This window comes from Pyrus communis, chromosome 12, assembly GCF_041283825.1.
Source record: "Pyrus communis isolate YQ-2024b chromosome 12, ASM4128382v1, whole genome shotgun sequence".
Lineage (NCBI taxonomy): Eukaryota > Viridiplantae > Streptophyta > Magnoliopsida > Rosales > Rosaceae > Pyrus > Pyrus communis.
The window spans coordinates 18,744,190-18,766,996 of NC_142576.1; the positions used below are offsets into that span (position 1 = coordinate 18,744,190).

Consider the following 22,807-nt stretch of genomic DNA (forward strand, 5'->3'; position numbering starts at 1 on the left):
TCTAGCGGATCGGCGTGCTACGGACAGAACATATGAGGTCGGAGATTGGGTATTTCTGAAGCTTTCACCGTGGAGAGGTGTTGTGCGGTTCGGAAAGAAGGGGAAACTGAGTCCTAGGTACATCGGACCATACATGGTCACCGAACGAGTTGGTGAGGTAGCTTACAGGTTGGAGTTGCCTCCGGAGTTGGCTAGAGTGCATAATGTTTTTCACGTGTCTATGCTCCGACACTATGTTGCTGATCCATCTCACGTGATACCTCCTCAACCGCTTGAGATTAACCCAGATCTGACGTATGATGAGGAACCGGTGACGATCATTGATTGGAAAGAGAAGGTTTTGAGGAACAAGACAGTGAAATTAGTGAAGGTTTTGTGGAGGAACCATTCAGTTGAGGAAGCTACGTGGGAGACAGAAGATCGGATGAGGGATTTGTATCCCCGGTTGTTCTTTGACCACTAGGGGTTGTTATTTGGTTGTTTTGAATTTCGGGACGAAATTCTTTTAAGGTGGGAAGGTTGTGACATCCCGTCCCGGAAATACCGAAATGTACGTATGAAATTACAATTTTACCCCTAGTGTGCTTTCGTCACGTTTTGGTTGTTTGTTGTGTTGTGGCATGTGTTTGGAACCTCACACACTCCCACACACACACGGACACTATCCTTCTCTCTCTCCCTCTGTCTTCTCTCTCTCCCGAGTCCTCTATTCTTCTTCTTCTTCCTAAAAACGTACGGACCAACACACATACCCCTCAAACCGTGACAGATCGAGGAAACTAAGGACACCATTCAACTCGTGAGGTCGAGGCGAGCACAACCATACCATTTTCAGGTAGGAACCTCAACGTTTTCACGTCGAATTCACAAGCCCCGATTTATGTACTGTTCATGCAAAATTTATACGTTGAGTTTTTGGGATTTCTAAGCTTATAGGTAGCTTGGTGGTGTCCCAAGGAGCCTCGGAGTGCTTCGTTGGACGAAATTGGACGTCGGGATCGTCCTACTCGAAGTTGGCCGGCTTTGGTTGTTTGCACAGGTAAGATTTCGTAATTTTTAGCCTTTAAAAGTGGTCCAACGTGATTCTTCTAGTCTAGGGCTTTCTTTTGGTCCAAGAATCATAGAAAATGGTTGAGAAACGAAGGAGATTAGTAAGTTTAAAGTTTTTCCCAGTTTCCGGCGACCGGAGTCCGGCGAGGGTAGGCCGGAGAAGAAAGGGGAATATTCCGTCAAGTTTGACGGAATATTCCTAACGGCAGTGACGGTATCCGGTTAGATTTGATGGAATATTCCGTCAGTTTAACGGAATATTCCTGACGGCGTCTGTTGACACCGTCAGTGTGCCTGGCACGTGGCCGCGCGTGGGGGGCGCGTAGGTCCGTGCCTGTGCTGGCGCGTGGGGGCGCGTGCGGGGTCCAAAAATTATTTTAAAAATATGGTTGTGATCCTGAGATTGTGTAGAGCACGTTGGTATATTCATTTGTCCATTTTGAGCAATGTATGAGAAGTTATTACGAGAAACGGGTTATGTGCTTTAAAGTTAACGTTTTTATAGTTGTTTCGCATTTAGGTGACACGTACCCAGAGGACGAGCGTGCACACGCGAGGCAGGGGGGCTACGACCCTTCTACATACCAGTGAGTGGGCTTTTGTTTTCCGTATATACCTATATACATTTATATTCCCAGAAATTGATTTAAAAAGGGTTATTTGCCTTATGCCATGCATGTTATTATTATCGTTTATGCATCATCACATTTATTAGTAGTGGCATGCATATACATATTTATATGTGGGTGCTGTGGAGGCATAGGTAAGTGCCAGGTAAGCGTTAATTAACGATTGCATTAATTAGTGGTTAGAGATGCCTAGAGAGCTCATAACCTGCACCCCCGGTGTTAGTGCTCCCGCCCAGAGTAGGGCACAGTCCTTCACGTGTTGTTCACCTCCCGCACCTTATGCTCAGCTTGGATCCAAGCTAGGTGCATAGGCCTGTCGTACAGACCACAATAGGTGGTTCCGACTCGTAGGTGACCCGCGATTATTCGCACAGCCTTCACGTGATCGTAGCACTAGAGCGTATATATATGTTACACCCAGGCTTGTCGTACAGACCACTTTAGGTGGTTCCGACTCGTGGGCAGGTTTAGATATTGAGATTGAGATTTGAGCTCTAGATGCAGCCGTACAGGTCACGTTAGGTGACTCCGGCTGTCAGATTACATGATATTGATATGGTTATACCTGGGCACTTGCATATTACTTTGAGATTGTGGCATGGCATATCTTGAGCATGATTGGTATACCCTTGAGCATGTTTTGCATGTTTACACATACGTATATATGTTTATTTTCTGGGAAGTATACAGGTTTTACGGCGAGGGGTTAGAAAGTATTTTGTAAATGGTTTTAGAAAGAATTGTTTTTGCCCACTCACGCTTTTGTTTTGCGCCCCTCCAGGTTCTAGTTGCTTAGCCGTTGCGGTGGTTTCCCTTGTGAGCTTTTCGGCGTTCTGACAGACACTCCACATTGTAGGGTCGCCTTCGGGCGTACTACTGTTGTCGTTTTATTTGGACTGCTATAGACCTGCTCTGAATTTGTATCGCACTAACTAGCACTCATTCTAGTACTTGTATGCTAGTTTTTAATTATTCGTACTTTTATATTACTACTTATTAGCTTCCGCACGTGCACATGGCTACGTCACCTTTGTGTGACGGCCAGCACGCTCCGATCTCGGTCGGGGTGTGTCAATATGCATTCTACAAAATTAGTTTTAAAGATCCAACCGTCAAATATGTTCGTATATACTCCGAGATACCATGTGTAAAAAATTGGAAAAAAAAAAAAAACATTAAGAGATTATTCTAGCGGCCGTCCAATATTTTGCTTTGTTCATGTTGGTTATATTCGACCGGGCCATGAGCGAACAAAAAATATTTAAAACATGTGTTTATTTATTTATTTTTAATCAATATAACATTTTAAAATAATAAAATAAGACATGACGCATTGAAAAAAATTGTTTGAATTTCTTTGTATCTTGTTGCTTGCTTATGAAGGAGCATAATCCTTATTACAAAAATGATAGAGCTTCAGATTGTAGTCTGTTGTTTTATTCTCTCAGAAAATTTATGGCTTGTGGGAATTGGGTTCATTAGACTATAGGGTCATGAGTGGAAAAAAAAATATTTAAAATATGTGTTTATTTATTTATTTTTAATCAATATAACATTTTAAAATAATAAAATTTTAATTTCTGTCGGTTATAACCGTCAGAATACTAAAATAATAACTGCCAGAAAGTAAAATAATAAAATAGTCAATTTATGTCGGTTATAACCGCCACCATTAACTTATAAACCGCCAGAATCTGTAAAAAATATTAAAAAAAAAAAGGATTAAAAACTACTGTCGGTTATAACCGACAAGATTTTTTTGATATCCGCCACTAAATATATTTAGGACATAACCGACATGATTTTTCTAATATCCGTTACTAATTAAATAAGGTGTTGGATATAATTTATCCGACATGATTTTTCTAATATCCGCCACCATCATCCGCCACCTAAAGCTAATATTGTAGTAGTGTCATCTGTAGGTGAACAACCAGTGAAGCGGAAAAGTAAGAAGAAAATGCGCCAACTCATTCCTTTTAGAAGTGATCTGGATATCAAGAACCCACAATTTAGAACTGCAATGATATTTGCCAATAAAAAAGAGTTCAGACAAGCAGCGACATATTATGGTTGTGTGAATGGAAGACAAATAAGATTCCCAATAAGAGAGCGTTATAAAGTTCAGGGTAAGTGTACAAAGGAGGGATGTCCATGGGTGATTTATGCAAGCAAAAGCTCAGACTATGCACCTCGACTTGGTTATCACATAGGTCTGCTGAGGATTTGCTTAACAATCCTAAATTGGAAGTGTCAAAATTTCAACAAACTGTTCATAAACAATACAATTTGCATGTAACACCGGCTCAACTTTATAGAGCACGGTCACTGGCAGCTAAGAAGAGTGAAGGGGCTTATGTGGAGCAATATGCAAGGTTATGGGATTATTGTGAGGAGCTCAAGCGAAGAAATCCTGGCAATACAATTTTGGTGAAGACTGAAATGGAAGGAGGAAGGCCTAGGTTTCAGAGGTTGTTTTTAAGCTTTGCAGCATTGAAAAAAGGCTTTTTGGAAGGTTGTAGGCCAGTGGTGGCATTGGATGGATGCCACATTAAAGGTCCACATCCAGGCCAATTGCTTGCTGCCATTGGTATAGATGCCAACAATGGCATGTATCCAGTAGCATATGCAATTGTTGAAATTGAAGATAGAAGAACTTGGACTTGGTTTCTCGAGCTATTCATCGCTGATTTGGGTATTGAAAATGGGCTTGCTTGGGTCTTTATGTTAGACAAACAAAAGGGGTTAATAAAAGCTGTGAAGGACCTTATCCCAACTGCTGAACACATACATTGTGTTCGACACTTATATAACAATTTCAAGAAAACACACGTTGGCATTGCATTGAAACAAATTCTTTGGTCAGCAACTAGAGCAACCACCATTCCAGGATTTAAAGTGGAGATGACTAAGATGGAAGTTGAAGATGGATTGGCTACAAGTTGGTTTGATGACAAACCAGCATGTCATTGAAGCAGATCTTATTTTAGGACATAATCTAAGTGTGATATCTTGTTGAATAATCTATGCGAGTATTTTAATAGTGCAATATTGGGAGCAAGAGATAAACCAATATGGTTGATTTAGCAAATGAGTGGAGCACAATATGTGGTTGATTTAGCAAAACACACATGTACATGTAGAAGATGGGATCTCCCTGGAATTCCTTGTGCTCCTGGAATTGCTGCAATATATAGAAAGGAGGACGATCCATACAAGAATGTTCATTCTTGTTACAAGAAAGCAGCATACTTGAGAGCCTACACTCCTTATATCCATGCCATGCCTAGTCAAGAATTTTGGCCACCTACAAATCACCAACCCGTTGCACCTCCAAAGTATCATAAGCAAGCTGGTAGGCCAAAGAAGGTGACGGCAAGAGAGCAAGATGAGCCACAACCACCATCAACCTTAATCAAATTGCCTAAGTGCTTCAGCAAGGTCACTTGTGGAATGTGTGGAAAGAGAGGTCATAATCGTACAACATGCGGGAAGAGGCAACGACAAGCTTCACAAGTAAAAGTAACTTAATGGTTTCATTTATCTGCATTTTTAGTCACATATGGTTGTTATAAATTGGGGAATATCATCTCATAAGCCTATGGAGAAGCTGGGAGAGGACAAACTTGTGGGACAAATGAAATTGGCCATAACTCACCAACTACTGAAAGTGGGCAAACACAAACAATGGTGTGCTCACTGGAAACTTTCGTATTTTAAATTTTAGTCTTGTATTTATAGACGGATGTATCTGTAACTCTTTTATTGATCATTTTGTAGCATGCCACTGGAGGAAATATGGGAAGTGAAACTCCACCAAATCAGGGACAAGAACAATCTGCATCTAATGCAAGTTCTTTTGACCTATGTCTTTGTCCCTTTCTCGTGTGTACTTTTATAACCCAATGCCATCTGTTAATTTTTCAGGTTTTTTTTTTTATTGTTTGTAGGTTTCTAAAAGGGGTAGAGTATTTCCTCCAAAAAAAAAAAAAAAAAAAACAAAAAAGGGGGTAGAGTGAAACAAAATGCAAGAGGCAAGTCAGTGTACAATTCAAGAAAGCCACCTGAAAACCGTAGAATCTGAAGGAAATCATTTTGAATTTTGAGTTTTTTTGTTAATATCAATTTTTTTTTTTTTTTGGATGAAGACAATTTTGTGAACTTTAAGCGCCCAGTATTTGGTGTTTTTTATTTTGAACATAACCAAGCAATGAAACAATATTTTTGATATGGTAGCAATGAAATGATTAGGCGTTGCATTCTCTTATGGTTGCTCAAAATATGTTTAAGATAAAAAAGTGGGTGTGTTCATTTTAGCATGTCACGAAATCAAATTTTATATAGGCTCTGTAATATGAGAAACGAGTTAAGGTTTGGTGCCATAAATGGAGTTGTAGATACATATATGCTACTCGAACACAACTATCTACATGAATACTCTCTAACACAAATTTTAAGGGTTTTACTAAAGAAAAGTAAGAACTTATTAAAAGATCTTAAAATGACAGATATAACCCTGAACACAACCCATGTGTGAGGCACATGACTTATTTTGGATGGAAAACTTAATGAAGTTAGGGTGAGATGACAAATTGATGATTTTGACAAGTTAGTATGACAAACTGCTTAAAATTTTAGTTTATATGACACATTGACAAAGGTGTACAAGTTCATATGATATTTCAAAAAAATTTCCTTGGGAAAATTATGGTCCTTACGTCCAACCAAATAATAAGGTTTTTGATGAGATACATGCCAACTTGAGCATTATAATGTTCATGATTTTGTTTGCATCTATACATATATTTACTCCGTAAATGTAGATTAGGTTGGTTGGTAAGGCATTATATCTATCGTGTTATTATATTTAAGTTTAAATTCTACTCTCGTAAGTTATTGCTTTTAATATCATCTTAACAAAACTAAATATACTTATTTTTAGTGGGATAAATTTGGCTTAAGTATGCATGTTTGCAAGATTAAATGAAAACCTCCAAAACGTATCATGTTGTTTGCTTAAAAGATACAATGGATGTCCTATTAAGTGTAAATGTCTATATGCATGCCTATACTGAAACCAAAATCAAGTTGCTGATTCACGTTTTGAAGTTATAAATAAATAAATAAATAAATAAATATATATATATATATATATATATGTATGTATGTATGTGTGTGTGTGTGTCTCATATGCCTAGACAAGCTATACAAAGAAAGTATACCGTTTCTATTAGTTATTCTGATTACATGTATGTAGTAATGACTTGCATTTAAAATTATCTAACAATATAACATTATTTCGAATAAAACTTTTGTATAAATTAGAAGTTCAAACAAAAGACACTATACTGCTTCTTCTTGACTATTTTAGGTGTATATATACTCCATTGCTGAAAATTCTACTATGCTCATCATAATTCTTGCCAATCCACCAGGAAATTGGGTTAAATTGCCCTTGACCAAAAAAATGATGGTCCATCAGTGCCAAATTGGGCAGGCAATTAGTGGGCTCCAAGAAGCTTGTTGAACTACCCTTGTAGCCTGTTGGCAATAAGTAACGACGGGCCTGACATCAAGAAGCAGAAGGCTAACCTTAACTCCGTGCACCAAAGTGAACCAAACGGCTCCAATTTGGGCACCCCACAGTTGTTGGATTTTCAACAGTTTGTTGATCCAGACCATTAAATTTCAAACGATAAAAGAAATTTAAAAGATGATGTTGTGCCACGTGGCACTTTATGGCGCATTTGATATTAAAATTTTGAAAAATTCAATGGTCATGATTAATCCCATGATAAAAAATCCAAAAAAAATTTACAACAAAAAATATCTAAAAAACATACAAAGTTCACACTTAAACAAAAATCTGAGCTAATATTACTAATAGATAATGACACGTGGTGTAATGAGAGTGGTTGAAAATGGAAAAGTATCATCTCCGGTTCCCTTTCACCAAATTCATCAAGTTTAAAGATCTTGGTCATTGAAATTTGATCCAACGACTACAAACCAGTCTACTATAAAAGCCTTAATAAATTGAATCAAATATCAAGGTCGGATCCGAACTTGTGAATTTGGTGGAAGGGATGCGGAGTCCTTTCCGTTGAAAATCTCATCGCCTTTCCTTTCAGCTCTTCAAGGAAAACCCACTTCTTGGGCCGTCTTCAACCACGTAAAGCTTCACTCTTTTGTTAGTTTCTGTGTTTAAAATTGTTGGGGTTTGCAGTTTTGGATTGAAATTTGTGTTTTGGGATTTGTTGGGTGCTCGCATGTGGAAATTTGGAAAATTTTAGTTGTGGATTGTGGGGAACTGACTCAGTGGTGGTCCCATTTCATGTAAGTTTCTTTTGTTTGTGTTTTTGGTGAAATAATGACGAGGAGGGTTGGATAGTTTGACTGGTTTTTTTTTTAATTTTTTTGTGAAATTAGAGTGGGATCAATCAAGGTTGAGACTTTTTAGGTAAGAGTAATTGTGAAAGTTAATTTTTTGGCAAATTTTGTGACTTGGTGGATTTGGAATTTGGTTATATTAGATATATGTGTAAAGAAAATAGTTGAACTGCATGAAGCTTGAGGGGTAATGAGGGTTTTAGGTATTTAGTGACATTCAGGCCATGCTTGATGTCTATTTGATGTCTGCGTATCAGAAATGCTATGTTAATCAACATGTCCCCTGTAGTATGTTATAGGGTTAAAGTTTTACATTAGTGTTCTTTAGCGACTTGGTTTCAAAATTTTTGTTTTCGTTCGACTTTCCTTGGTCTGTGAGGCCAATGGTACAATGATCATGGAAATTGTTTTGTCTTAATATCTCTGGTAAGAGCTGGTGTGCATTCTTGAAGGACTTGTTTGTCACTCTTTTAAGCTGTTTAATGTGCTCATTTCAGTATGCATCATCCAAAGTCTATAACTGCTAAAAGTAGCACTACAAGGGCGAGGGAGCTATCATCTGTTTGGAAATAAGAGCTATAGACATGCCCCATAAGGGTCAATAGGTCTCAGTTGCATATCTAACTTGTTTCTCATGTGTTTTCATCCTGAAGATTAGAAAAGATGGGTGCTCTAGACGTGCAGATAGTGGTTCATCAACACCAGGGATGGCGGCTGATCTCATGTATGTGGTTATGTGCTGGAGTTTTCCATGTGCTTGCCAATATGCTGATTCTTGTATTCATGCATGTATGGCCACATCCATAAGTGTTTGTAGTAAAGGATAAAGCATACGACATAAGTTGTAGAATAATAAATTAGTTACCAAGTGCAAAACTTATTTCATAAATCTAGAAGAGAAACACTTTCCGGATGGCTTTAGCTACCTTGCAATTAATCTACAGAGGATTTCTATGCATTTGTTTATTGAATTGTAATCCTAGAGTAGTGGTCATGTTGTGCTGGTTGCATTATAACTTACACCGGTATGTTGTTTGGTTTGATGAAAACAAGAGGACGTTTTATTCAGTGGTGAGCAAAGAAAAGAGTTTATACACCGAACATGGGATTCAAACTTTAGTTTTAGACGTAGTATTCCATTTGACAGAATAAAATTGCTTGACACAGAAGCTGAGAGATTATTTCAGTTTTCCATCACATCTGTGGGAACAAAGATTGTTTTGGATATCCTGTACATGTAGACATGGCGCCTCATTTTGAAATGTTTTAAGATGCCGTCTATTTGAAAAGATTGAAAAAATAATAGTTTGATGCTGATCTACATCATGTACAGTTGTTTTGATGAACTGTTTTAACTAATTGGTTTGAAATTCTAATGTTTTTCTGATATGGTTTCCTATATCTCATGTCTGGTTTTGGTGGGAGTTTGCTTTCAGCTCTTTTTATTCAATATGGTATTCTGTTGGTGCTTCTGGTGCACTTTTTGGTTTACTAGGAAGCATGCTTTCAGAGCTCACATCAAATTGGACAATGTATGTAAATAAGGTAAATAAAATTCTGTATACTCAATGATGCACCTCTTTATAGTATGTGCACAACCCTTTGATCTACTGTTTCAGATTTCGATCCACAGTTAGCAGCATTGCTTACTGTCCTTTTCATCATCATAATAACCTTAGCAGTGGGAATTCTACCACACGTGGACAACTTTGCCCATATTGGAGTATTTGTGTCTGGATTTCTTCTTGGATTTTTGTTTTTGATCCACCCCCAGTTTACATGGCTTACCCAACAGAATGCTTCCCCTGGACGTGTTACTACTCCAGTGAAATCTAAACACAAGACGTATCAATATGTATTGTGGGTCCTCTCTTTGATACGATTGATTGTTGGGTAAGCTCCTCCTCGATGTCTGATTTAACTGTTTGACTTCATGAACCTATTCGACTCCCTGCGTGAGAATCTGGTAGCCACAGTTGACGTGTGCACATTTTTTTTTATCAATTCAGAGAACTGGATTTTGTGAAGATATGTAGATATCATGTGTCCTGTAATATTTTCATTGCGAATAGGCTCTGTATCTGATTGTTTCTCATCAGAATGGTTTGGAGAAGGCATTGTGTTATCGCTATTCTCTGTGTAATACTAATTGATCACTTTGTTGATAGCGGCTTCTACTTTGCTGTTTTGGATTGCATGTGTTGGCAGACTTTGTTGTTTTGTTATTGGAAATAAAGGTTCATTTTCCTCGTATTTGTGTAGTATCAGTATATGCAGGCATTTTCTGACAGAAATCATGATTTTGACAGGTATACTCTTGGCTTGGTTACTCCTTTTCAAGGGGTCAATCTAACAACCACTGTTCCCGGTGTCATTTTTTGAGCTGTGTCCCTACATCAAAATGGAATTGCAAGTCACAAAATATTTATTGTCTGATAATATGCGGCACTTTTCTGTGCATATTAACTTCCGCCTTAATATTTGATAGACAGAAGTGCTTGCTTATTAATATGATCATGGTTGCATTCAGTCGTTCTAGTTTGGCATGCCGTTTAGTCTAATGCCAATTGCTTCTGTGTCAGGAAATTGCTTCTGCAATGTACTTTGTTAGTACTATAAATTGGTTTTGTACTGACATATTGTTCTTTATATGCATATATGCACAAATCTTGCAGTCGAGCCTGATAGGGAATCAGCTGAACTTAACGTGCGTAAGCAATGGTAGAAATGGAACATATTCATTGTCGGATCCCAGCCCCTCCCGGACTCAGCAGCTATATGCTGAGCTTTGCAGTTGACCATACATGTACATATTTCAGAGTTGATAGAATGTTAATTGATATGCTTCATTCTTGGAGTAAGTATTCTTTCTCTTTCTCTTGATTTTTGTTGGGTAAAATAGTCTTGTGTATTCACCAAACACTCAAACACTTATTTGCAAGTTTCTTTGTTTGTCAAGAAAGGAAAGGAAAGAAATTTCTTTAAGTACAATAACAAACTCTTATTTACAAGTTTTATATGCTACTCTGCTAAGAGCTACTGATGGGTTATCTGAGGCTAATTTGATTGGTGCTGGATGTTTTGGGGTTGTGTACAAGGGAGTTCTCGATGTTGATGATACGGCTCCATTGGTTGCCGCCGTAAAGGTGTTTAACTTGTTACGCCATGGAGCAGCAAAGTGTTTTATATCTGGATGTGAGGCTTTGAGAAATATCAAGCATCGAAATCTCGTCAAGATTATAACTGCATGTTCAAGTGTTGATTCTCTTGGTAATGATTTCAAGGCTTTGGTTTATGAGTACATGGAAAAAGCAAGCTTAGAGAAGTGGCTGCATCCACCGACTGATATTGAAGAAGCAAGAGAGGCACCCAAGAGTTTAAATCTTTTGCAAACGCTCAGCATTGCCATTGATGTTGCTTGTGCTCTCGATTAGTCGATTATCTTCATAGTCGATTATCAAAATGGAATTGCAAGTCACAAAATAGTTCATTGTGATTTGAAGCCAAGTACTGTTCTTTTGGACAACATGTGACTGGACATGTTTCTGACTTTGATCAGCAAGGTTTCTCTCACAACTGACCATTATAAAAGCTTCAACAAATTAGATAAGTTCTGCTGGAATAACATGAACGATTGGTTATGTGGTTTTAGGTAAATATTCACATCCTCTCCACAATATCCTTTTTTTTTCTTTTTAAATTTTGCATAAATCAATTATTTTGTTCTCAGTTTGCTAACAATATATTCTTATGTTTGAATGGCAGAGTATGGTATGGGAAGTGAGGCATTAATAACTGGATGTGTCTATGGTTTTGGAATTCTCTAGATAGAGATGTTTACAAGGAAGAGACCCACTGACAACGTGTTTAATGGGGACTTAAACCTTCATGTTACAACTTTCAATCAATGCTTTTGAGTCTTGAGTCCCCATGAAGTTTAAAAATTAGTAAGACTTGATCTCACTAGTAATTGTCACAATTTTTAGAACGGTTGCATCCTACAAGCTTTCTTGCAATGATACTTTAGGGGAACTACGAGAAAATCAGCAATCTCACAGTCTGGCCCCTTAGAAAACATACAGACTTAAAAATTTCCATTCATAGGTAGGTTTGCCCTACTAGTGTAACTTTCATATTAGGTGACGCCAGCGTGACTTCTGATGTGACCTAAATATAGGGTTTCATGTATTTGTTTTTTCATTTTTGATGGTTGCCATGTTTCCAATCCGCTTCTAGAATCAAGGTGCTTTATTAGTCTTGGTCCTTGGCGCACCGAAAGTGCCAGACAATAGGTCCCAATAGTGGAAGTAAGCTAGTGAAATCGTCTTAAAAAAAGCCAAAGTTATCATTTACTTGGACTTATTCCTTCGCATATTTGAATTTTCAAGAACCATAACCTACGGTATGGGAAGTGAGGCGTTAATAACTGGATATGTCTAAAGTTTTGGAATTCTCTTGCTAGAGATGTTTACAGGAAAGAGACCCACTGACAACGTGTTTAATGGGGACTTAACCTTCATGTTACAATTTTCAGTCAATGCTTATGAGTCTTGAGCCCCCATGAAGTTTGAAAATTAAGAAAGCTTGATCTCACTAGTAACTGTTACAATTTTTAAAAAGGTTGCATCCACAACAAGCTTTCTTGCAATGATATACTCTAGGGGAACTATGAGAAAATCAGCAATCTCACAGTCCAGCCACTTAGAAAACGTAGAGACAGAGAAAATTTCTATTCATAGCTAGGGTCGTCCTGCAAGGTAACTTTCATATTAAGTGACACTAGCGTGACGTCTAGGGTTCTATGTATTTGCTTTTTCATTTTGGATGGTTGCCAAATGTTTCCAGTCAGCTTCTGGATTCAAGGTGCTTTAATGGTCTTGGTCCTTGGTGTACCGAAAGTGCCAGACAATAGGTCCCAGTGTTCCTTATCATATTTGAATTTCAAGAACCAGAAACTGTGGTGTAAGTTGCTCCTATGATCATATCCTTATATAAATTTCCTTGTCATGCAACAAATGGAACTCACCAAATTCACAACTCAACACCCATCTCTCTATTTCTTTTTGCTTCTCTCTCTAGTTATATAGTTAACCAGATCGGGAATGGGGGTTTTGGTTTTGAAATTGATCTTAATATACTTGCTTTTCAGTGCAGTGTTCGTTTGCTGTTGGAGCTCCCTGCAATTGGGACTCGGAGGGAATGCGACGGATAGGCTGACGCTGCTAGCAGTCAAAGCTCAAATAAAGCAAGATCTCCATAATTACAACGTGATGAGCTCCTGGAACGAATCAATGCACTTTTGCAAGTGGCATGGTGTGACGTGCAGTCGACGACATCGCCAAAGGGTCACTAAACTGGACCTGCAATCTCAAAATCTGGTAGGGAAACTATCCCCAAACATTGGAAATCTAAGTTTTCTAAGGGAGCTGCGGCTGCAAAACAACAGCTTCAGCAATGAAATTCCTCTACAAATTGGGAATTTGCGTAGATTGCAGGTATTGCGATTAGACATGAACTCATTTAGTGGCAGTTTTCCACATAATATATCATTTTGCTTCAACCTTATCCTTGTGAATTTCTCTCGCAACAAGTTGGTGGGTAAAATTCCTTCAGAAATTGGATTGCTGTCAAAGCTGCAACAATTTTCATTAAATTTTAATAATGTAACGGGACAGCTCCCTCCTTCCTTGGGAAACCTTTCGTCTCTCCAGAGCCTAAGTCTTGTTGTTAATAACTTGATGGGAAACATCCCCAGTTCTCTTGGCCAATTGAAAAAATTAACCTTCTTCTCATTGGCGTTAAATCAGTTGTCTGGTAGCATCCCTTCCTCCATTTATAACCTCTCTTCCCTTGTTACATTTTCCATGCACTCAAACCAAATTGAAGGGAGTATTCCATCAGATATTGGCAAAAGTCTTCCTAATCTCGAAATCTTCAACGTCATCTCAAACCAACTCGCTGGGTCCATACCTCCCTCAATATTCAACGTCACAAGTGTGAGGGTTTTTTTCGTTGGGTTTAACAACCTAATCGGACGGGTACCGAATCTCCGAAAGCTTCACAACCTCCGCATGTTCAACATTCAAAGTAATAATATTGGAAGCGGGAAAGATGGTGACTTAAGTTTTCTCTCGGGCTTGACCAATGCCACGCAGTTAAAAGTGTTGATGATTGACAACAACAATTTTGGAGGGACATTGCCCATGTCAATATCCAATCTCTCAACCAAACTTGAAATGTTTTGGGTTCAAGATAACCAAATATATGCAAGTATCCCATCTGGGATAGGGAACCTGGTGAGCTTGGAATCATTGCTTTTGGCGTATAATAGCTTCACAGGTAACATCCCCTCTGACATGGGTAAGCTTTCAAACATTGGAATATTAGTAATTACCATGAACAAATTATCAGGAAAGATTCCGTCTTCCTTAAGAAATTTAACCAAGTTATTCCATCTTCAGTTGGATGGAAATTATCTTGAGGGCAGCATTCCTTCAAGCCTGGGGGAATGCCATGGGTTGCAATTCTTGAATCTTTCTTACAATCTCCTTAATGGCACAATACCCAAACAAGTTTTTAGACTCTCCTCCTTATCAGTTGGTTTGGACTTGTCTAATAACCTCTTCACAGGTTCCCTTCCCTCGGAGGTTGGGAATATTCAAAGTCTAAGTGAATTGTACGTTTCTGATAACATGTTATCTGGAGAACTCCCAAGTAGCCTTGGTGGTTGTGAGAGTTTAGAAGTCCTGCATTTGCAAGGAAACTTCTTCAATGGGTCCCTTCCTTTGTCTATGAGTTCAATGAGAGCGATTCAAGATCTAGACCTTTCTCGCAATAATTTTTCGGGTGAAATTCCACATTTTTTGGAAGGCTTTAGAATCCTGAATAATCTGAACTTATCATTCAATCAATTTTGGGGAGTGGTACCAACTGGAGGTGTTTTCAAAAATGCGAGTGCTATTTCAGTTGTTGGCAACACTAATTTGTGCAGCCCTGTTGCTAATTTAAAGCTTCCCAAGTGCAAGTCTAAAGAGACCAAGAAACGAAGATTGTCTCGTAGCTTGAAACTAATACTCCCTTTAGTATTTGGTCTTGCTCTTCTAGGAATAGCCATGGTGTTCTCCTATTTCTTTCTTTGTTCTTCAAGAAAGAAAATGAAAGAAATTCCATTGAGCACTTTGGGGAACTTTATTTTGCAAGTGTCATATGCTACTCTACTCAAAGCTACTGACGGGTTCTCAGAGGCTAATTTAATTGGTGCTGGTAGTTTTGGGTCTGTGTACAAAGGAGTTCTTGATGATGATGGTGGTAAAGCTCAACTTGTTGCCGTGAAGGTGTTTAACTTGTTACGCCTTGGAGCTTCGAAGAGTTTCATAGCCGAATGTGAAGCTTTGAGAAATATTAGGCATCGAAATCTCGTTAAGATTATAACTGTGTGTTCAAGTGTTGATTTTCATGGTAATGATTTCAAGGCTCTAGTTCATGAGTTCATGGACAACGGGAGCTTAGAGGAGTGGCTGCATCCACCTACTGGAACTAAAGAGTTAAGAGATCATGTACCCAAGAATTTAAGTCTTCTTCAGAGGTTAGAAATTGCCATTGGTGTTACTTGTGCACTGGATTATCTTCATAATCATTGTGAAACGCCAATAGTTCATTGTGATCTCAAGCCAAGCAACGTTCTCTTGGACAACGAATTGACTAGCCATGTTTCTGACTTTGGATTAGCAAGGTTTCTCTCACAAGAAACGAGTAATGTTTTAGCAATCCAGAGTCAGACAAGTTCTGTTGGAATAAGAGGAACGGTTGGTTATGCAGCTCCAGGTGTGTGTGTATATATATATATGTATGTTAGATATATACTTCATTATATTTCCTTTCTTATTATGGAGTATTGAATTTACAAAATTCAAACTGAACTATTTATACACAACTGTGATTTTGAATTGTAGAGTATGGCATGGTGAGTGAGGTGTCAACGAGTGGCGATGTATACAGCTTTGGCATTCTCTTGTTGGAGATGTTTACAGGGAAGAAACCCACTGACAACATGTTTGGTGATAGCTTGAACCTTCATAATTTTGTCAAGATGGCTCTCCCCGGACGAGTTACTGAGATTGCAGACGCACCACTTCTTCAAGGAGGCACGAACGAGAATCCTAATCAATGCAGTGCGAGAATTCATAAAGTTGAGGTGTGCTTGAGTTCAATATTTAGAATTGGAATTGCTTGTTCTGCAAAATCCGCAACAGATCGACTAAAGAATATCAATGATGCTGCATCTGAACTTCATTCAATTAGGAATACTTTTCTTGGATAGAAACTTCTTTTTATGTGCTTTTGTGATAAAGAGATTTCGTGTACTGCCAGTGAAGTCTAGCTTTTTTGTTACCACAGTAGATGTGGAAGTATGCAATGTAAATAATCACCAATGAGGTTCATTGTGTGAAGAGTGTATTGCTACTTCTTGTACTTGGTATTTTTATGTAATATTCAAATCGATTAAAAGTCCAATTTGTGCCACGAAATTGTTGAGTATTCACATTGACAGATTCCAAATTTTTGAAAGATTCATAACCTAACCCTTAACATTCAATAAAATCATCTTGGAAGCTGTAAAGATGGTGAGTTGAGTTTCCTATCAGACTTGACCACCATCAGTGTAAGGTGATTTCGAAAATCAAAGTGCTATTTCAATTGTTGACAACACTAGATTCTGCAGGGGAATTCCTAATCTCAAGCTGCCCAATTGCAAGTCTAAAGAGCTCCAAGAAAAGAAGATTAACTCATAGCTTGAAATTAATAATCCTTTTAATATTCAGACTTGCTCTACTTGCCAGTGTCTACTTGGCAGTTTCGAGTTTCTATACAAGGGGGTTCTTTATACTAACAATAGAGCTAAGCTTGTACTTGTAGATATGAAGGTGTTTAACATGTTAAGTCACGGAGCATCAAAGAGTTTCATAGCCGAATATGAGGCTTTGAGAAATATCAAGCATCAAAATCTTGTAAGGGTCATATATGCATGTTTTCTCGATGATGATTTCAAGGCTCTAGTTTATTAGTTGATGCACCAAAGGAGTTTAGAGGAGTGGTTGCATGATTTGCATCCACCTCCTGTAATTGAAGAGGTAAGAGATCAATACACCCAAGAATTAATATCTTCTTCAAAGGCTAGATATTGTTATTGGTGTTGCTATTGTGCACTGGATAATTTTCATAACCATAGCGAAACACCAATAGTTCATTATGATCTAAAGCCCATCAATGTTCTTCTAAACACCGAGTTGACTGGACATGTTTATTGAAAGTGGACTAATCTCAGATTATCACTTATATGAACAAATCTCATATTATCACTTATATGAACTCCTCCATATAAGTAAAGAGAATTGGGTTCAAGTTGGTTGGTATGGTTAATAGGGTTTGCCAATGACCATTTTTTGTAGAATTTTAACCCCAACTGTAAAGCCCATGGGCTATGACAAACAAGGTTTTCTAGCATTGTTGCTATCAATATTCTCCCGAATGCATTCTGAATTCTAATCCAATGGTTTTAGCAGTCATTCTACCAATCTTGACAATGAAAGAGTTTTTATTTTTATTTTTTTCGAGCAAATGATATTATCTACAAGGGGAAGGTGATAGGCTTAGCCTCATAATGGGCTAACAATACCGTGATTCAATTTCGTCTTTGGCGAGAATCGAAGCTAAAACCTATCACTTACAAGTGAAGAGAATACCACTAGACCGTAATACTAAGTGGCATGAAAAACTTTCTATTAAACTAGAAAATCTCAAAATTTAAACCCATGTAACGGTAATAAATAAAGTGGTAAGCATTATCACCACTTGAGGGTGATGACTAAAAATCACCCCAATAATATTAGTTAAGTTAGTTGGTCCTTAGCAAGCATCTTATAGAAAAGAAGAATCTAGGTACTTTGGCCGTTTTGCAGAATAAAAAGAAAGAAAGGGGCATTTGATGTTTGGATAGGTATAGTGACACCTGCTTCTTGGTGTTTTTTTAAAAGAAAACAAAAAAAATGAGAAAAGGCTAATTTGCACCCTTTGGATATTATGATGCCAATTTGCTTGCTTGAGAAACTTGTGGCTTTTCTAATGGAGATTGCGTAAAGGTGCAAACAATTTGTTAATGGTTGTGCAAAATAGGTTTCATACTAGAAAAAATGCTTGCGCTCCGCCGCGGGTTTTGAAATCGTAACCCACAATTTAACATACCCATTTCTAAATTATCCAGAAATCAATCAGAGAAAACTGCAAATTTTTTTGTTCTAATTTCAGGGCTTAACAATGCAAGATTGGAATTTGCATTTGGTTCAAAGAAATAAGATAAACTGATAAGCAAAATGAACTAAAAAAAATAGAATCTATTCCAATTTGATTATACGTTCAGGTTCAAAAAGACAAAACGAAGAATAACATCCAAGCATCAGTTAAAACTAAACAATTAAAAGCAATAACACTAAAGCATTTCATTGAAGACATAGATAACATATTTGGTTCTTTGCACCTAAAATGGAAAACATTTGCTTTCCTCTATGCTCTGAAGTTTGCATAAGTGCTGGAAATTTACAATATATAAAGAGGTAATCTCAGAATAAAACACATTTGAAGGAAAAGTAATAAGAAAAGAAAATAGTGTTTTTTACCTATGATCCATGTGAGGAGTAGAATTTCCAGTCACAATTGACAACCCAAGAGCTCTGTAAATCAAATATATAGGAAAAGATCAATAAAAAGTGAATTACAGTTTCTCAAATCAGAAAGAAACATTTATTTGAAAAGATTTAGACTCATTTTGGATATAGATAAACAATGGCATGTTAAAAACCAAAATGATAAGGCATTCAACATTCAACATTCAAGTACAGAAAATGATATACATGTTATCCATCAATGTTTTGGTAACAAATTCCCAAATTGCTCTATCTACCAAACATTTGCAGATCTATAGTTACAGATGTTCACTTTTATGATATTCAACCCAATACCTACATTATTGGCAAAACGACATTCTATAGATCTTTTGAGCACCCGAGCCAATGACAATAACATTGAAGGCAACTACAAAAATTGTACATTATATAAAGAGGCAATCTCAGAATCAAAATTGTCAAAATCAATATTTTATGGCTAGATTTTTTTCATCAGTCAATCAATACACATAAAATCACATACTCAACAAAAATTCAAGCCCATAAATCCAAAATTAGCAATGTTATTTCTTACCCCCCAAAAACAATCCAAATCTTAGTGGTTACATTCATTAGTCAAGCACTCAACCACTCAGGCACATCGACTACAACTTAGGAATGTTATGCAAATCTTAGGCAGCTTGAATCATTAAATTTGAGTTGGAAGAAGCTCTATTACCTGCTCTGCTAGTTGAGGAGTATCACCAAATTTGGCACTATCATCAGCAGCAACACATTTCACACGCTCCCGCTTCCAAAACATTTCACAAAATCGAAAACCAAATGAAATTATGTAGCAGAAAAGATTGACGGAAAAATAGATTAAGAAAAGCAATTAATATTATATATAGAGGATGAATGATGTTGTCCAATAAATAAGACAGCTGTATATATTTCTCGACCATGAGAAAACATCAAATTAATAGAGGCATTAATCCTAAATTTGCCATTCATTGTTGTCGGTCTAAACTTGATGACATATTGTAAAGTCCTCTTACATACAGAATAATGAAATATTAATTTATTTCCATGATTTATTTGATTTTGCAAATTCAAAATAATTGAAGAATACTGAAAATTACTAAACCCCATCACAACATCCCATAAGTGAAAAATCAAAGACAAAAGTAAATTACTATCTTTCTAAGCCTCTGAAGATAACATACCCAAAATACCAAATTCAACTCTAATATAATAAAAAATTAAAAAACAAATTAGCCAAGTTGGAATAGTTAGATCAAATAAAGATATAAGTCAACCAATTACACAAAATAATTCATGCAAAGTAGGTTCCTAAGAAAATATACCACTATGATGGTGGAGGAGGCCCAGGCTCAAACAGTGGAGGACAGCAGCATTTAAATATACCGCAGCAGCACGAAATCCATGAACTGCATAATCAAAACCAAAATTTTAAAATTTAAATTTAAATTTAAATTTGAACAAAAAATGCAGTGGAATTGTATAATTAGAAATTCTCCAATGTGGATAAATTAATCTTGCGAGATGCAATCAGTTGTATTGGGCTGGCAACCAGCTTATGCTCAAAACCCACTAAATTTATCATACACCCTTCCAACTACAATTCAAAGGAAGAAGTTCCAAGTCCATGCATAATGTTTGCTCAACTAAAATAAATTGCTTTTCATGATTCAAATAGCCAACTAACCAACACTCATTTGATAAAATTGAACATTTGGAGTTACACATCCACATATTCCACATATTTATGATCAAACAAACCTTCTCATGAAGACCACCCAAAGTTCCATTAGTGAGTTGTGTGAATTGAGGATTTACTGCACTTGAGTTTCCTCGTGCAGCTGCAAGAGCTATGAGCTTACGTAGACCGTCAGCCACTTCTCTGCTTAAGGTTTGAGTCACTGATGATGCAGAATTAATAGCTTCCTGCAAAGAAGTGAACTAAGAAACCTTAAATTGTTAAAATGTGAGTAATTACAGTTTTCTCAATTGATTAAAACATCATCCGATGGTGTTTTCTAGGATTTTTTTTTTCCTTCCTTAAGCAGGCCATTATTTCATTAGCCATCTGCAGAATTGTAATTGATAGAATCGGTGTTCTTTGAAATAATCATCACACTTCACAACACAATGGCAGCAATTTATACAAATTCTAACAACAAATTGTCAAAAACAATGAGAATAATTACCAGAAATTTCAAATCTTTTGGGGGTTCAGAGTAATTACCAGAGAGTCGAAAGCTAAAATCAATATTAGTCCGATTTTTTCAAAATAAGAACAGCTCCGATCTGAGAAATACAATGCAATTTCTGAAGAGATAAAAAAAGCAAGAAAACCCTAAAATCCCTAAGGACCCTAATTTATAAACCCTAACAAACGCAAAACGAGAGAGGAGACTCAAATAAAGGGAAAATCGAGAAATTCAAAATACCATAATTGGAGCGAGTATGCTTTCCGACGGCCAAATTCATCGACACCGGAGGCGGTTGTCGACCGTCACTGTATCTCCATTTCGCCTCCGCCATGTTTGAGGCTTTCGATCGTCACTACTTGGTTTGTGTGCTTCATGTCGAGAGATATGGGGAGCGGAGAGAGAGGAAAGGCAGAGGAAGATGAAAGATTGTGGGTTTTCCAGTAGACAAGGACAGAAACAGGAAGAGTGAGAGATGAGAAAGCGCACGCATCGAACCAATCGCAATTTGTTCTAAACCATACGGACAAAATTACCCTCTCAACTTTTGAGAATTACCCTCTCAACCTAGGCCCATTTGGCTGGCATTGTTGTAAATAGCGTGAAATTAAGTGGCAAAGATTTGACTATAGCTAAGCTACGGTCAATTACTCCTCAACTTTAGAATAGATAAATTTGGGAAAAGTGAAATTTGTTGAAATGCCACATAAACTTCTACATATTTTTCAATTTGTCCAACAAATTAAAATTTTAAATAATTTGTCATACCAACTGTCTGAAATCATCAATTTGTCATCTCATCCAAACTCCCTTAAGTTTTCCATTCAAAATAAGTCATGTGCATGACACGTGATTTGTGTTCAAGGTTATTTCTATCATTTTAATAGCCTCACTTCCTTCTATTAAGTTGCATTTGATCAAAAGAATTATAGGGTTTCTAAAGCCACAAAAAGAGACCAATATACGATACGTGGTCTGAGAGTTTTCGTTCAAAAATGAGAACGACGACGCTTGTGTGTGTTTCGAATTGAAGATGACTCAAAAATAGAGTCACTGCGAACCCTCCAATCTAAATGATAAAGTTGGATGAAATTATTTATTATGGCTGTCTACGACAATGAGAAATTTGATTCTTCTAGTTGTAGCTAGTCTCGTTTTCTATGTTTATTTGCATTCTTATTTGATCGTATGGCGTTTTACCATGAGATTGAATGGTTTTTTATTTGGTTCTTTGTTTAGTTTGAACTAGAAAATTTGCCCGCACTTTGTTGCGAGTTTTGAAATCTTTATCTACAACAGGCATGAATAATTTCTATAGAAAGTAACTAGAAAGACGGTCTAGCATCTAAGAACCAATGAAGTAAAACTTTGCTTGCTATATATGGATATAAATGCTATAAGAACCAATTCATATTCAATTCCAGCGACAATATCGCTTTTCCTGAGTCCCTTTTGGATGGTATTTCTTGTGGCTGTGGATCGACAATAGTACTTACATACAAAAGATTTGAAATATTATTTTATTTACCTTAAGAAAAATGACAAAATATTGTTTTACTTAGTTACCAGTTAGAAAATTAGAATGACACTAAAAATGCATCTGCTATTCAAATATCATATACCAGATTGAAATCGAAAAACTAAACTTTGAATTCAAAACTATTCACACATGGAATGAAATGAAATGCCTCAAAATATTATCATGATCCAATTTTATATGGAAAATGCCTGAAAGTAATCCATGCCTTTCTCAAAAATAGGTCATTCAACGTTGACCACCAAGTAATTACTTTAGTCTAAAGAAGGGGGCGAAATCGCACTATAGAAATGAATAGTGTTTTGGATG

The 22,807-nt window shown here is 37.0% G+C and overlaps 4 protein-coding genes and 1 pseudogene across 23 annotated transcripts; 4 read left to right on the forward strand and 1 right to left on the reverse strand.

Moving 5' to 3' along the window:
* Positions 1–3,833: 3,833 nt before the first annotated feature.
* Positions 3,834–4,766, forward strand: LOC137744480 (uncharacterized). Its single transcript, XM_088680941.1, is given in 1 exon segment — positions 3,834–4,766. A coding segment is annotated over 1 exon segment (933 nt).
* On the forward strand, positions 4,730–5,637 carry LOC137744481 (uncharacterized). The gene is made up of 3 exons (XM_088680942.1): positions 4,730–5,195; positions 5,460–5,532; positions 5,630–5,637. The coding sequence occupies exons 1-3, from the start codon at positions 4,770–4,772 to the stop codon at positions 5,635–5,637; spliced, it is 507 nt and encodes a 168-aa protein (XP_088537068.1). The 5' UTR covers positions 4,730–4,769.
* Positions 5,638–8,722: 3,085 nt separating this feature from the next.
* On the forward strand, positions 8,723–16,597 carry LOC137744152 (receptor kinase-like protein Xa21). 8 transcript variants are annotated; one of them, XM_088681274.1, is made up of 7 exons: positions 8,723–8,793; positions 9,506–9,614; positions 9,689–9,962; positions 10,379–10,514; positions 10,745–10,926; positions 13,224–15,893; positions 16,022–16,597. In XM_088681274.1, the coding sequence occupies exons 5-7, from the start codon at positions 10,788–10,790 to the stop codon at positions 16,387–16,389; spliced, it is 3,177 nt and encodes a 1,058-aa protein (XP_088537400.1). In that variant the 5' UTR covers positions 8,723–8,793; positions 9,506–9,614; positions 9,689–9,962; positions 10,379–10,514; positions 10,745–10,787; the 3' UTR covers positions 16,390–16,597. The 8 variants fall into 8 exon arrangements, with proteins under 8 accessions (XP_088537400.1, XP_088537402.1, XP_088537398.1 ...); XM_088681276.1 differs by lacking the exons at positions 8,723–8,793; positions 9,689–9,962; positions 10,379–10,514 and having other exon boundaries at positions 9,529–9,614; XM_088681277.1 differs by lacking the exons at positions 8,723–8,793; positions 9,506–9,614; positions 9,689–9,962; positions 10,379–10,514; positions 10,745–10,926 and adding exons at positions 10,933–11,721; positions 11,835–13,031.
* On the forward strand, positions 9,445–10,630 carry LOC148692436 (RHOMBOID-like protein 1; annotated as a pseudogene). Its single transcript, XR_015954132.1, has 3 exons — positions 9,445–9,614; positions 9,703–9,962; positions 10,379–10,630. The product of XR_015954132.1 is annotated as an RHOMBOID-like protein 1 (transcript).
* Positions 15,933–21,436, reverse strand: LOC148692437 (enhancer of mRNA-decapping protein 4-like). Of its 12 annotated transcripts, none has more exons than XM_088681286.1 (7): positions 21,202–21,436; positions 20,997–21,058; positions 20,531–20,695; positions 20,095–20,178; positions 19,467–19,538; positions 18,743–18,796; positions 15,933–16,303 (listed from the first exon to the last, which is right to left on the reverse strand). In XM_088681286.1, the coding sequence occupies exons 1-4, from the start codon at positions 21,293–21,295 to the stop codon at positions 20,146–20,148; spliced, it is 354 nt and encodes a 117-aa protein (XP_088537412.1). In that variant the 5' UTR covers positions 21,296–21,436; the 3' UTR covers positions 15,933–16,303; positions 18,743–18,796; positions 19,467–19,538; positions 20,095–20,145. The 12 variants fall into 12 exon arrangements, 10 of the variants coding, with proteins under 10 accessions (XP_088537412.1, XP_088537409.1, XP_088537415.1 ...); XM_088681285.1 differs by lacking the exon at positions 15,933–16,303 and adding an exon at positions 18,541–18,654; XM_088681283.1 differs by lacking the exon at positions 19,467–19,538.
* Between the last annotated feature and the right edge of the window lie 1,371 nt (positions 21,437–22,807).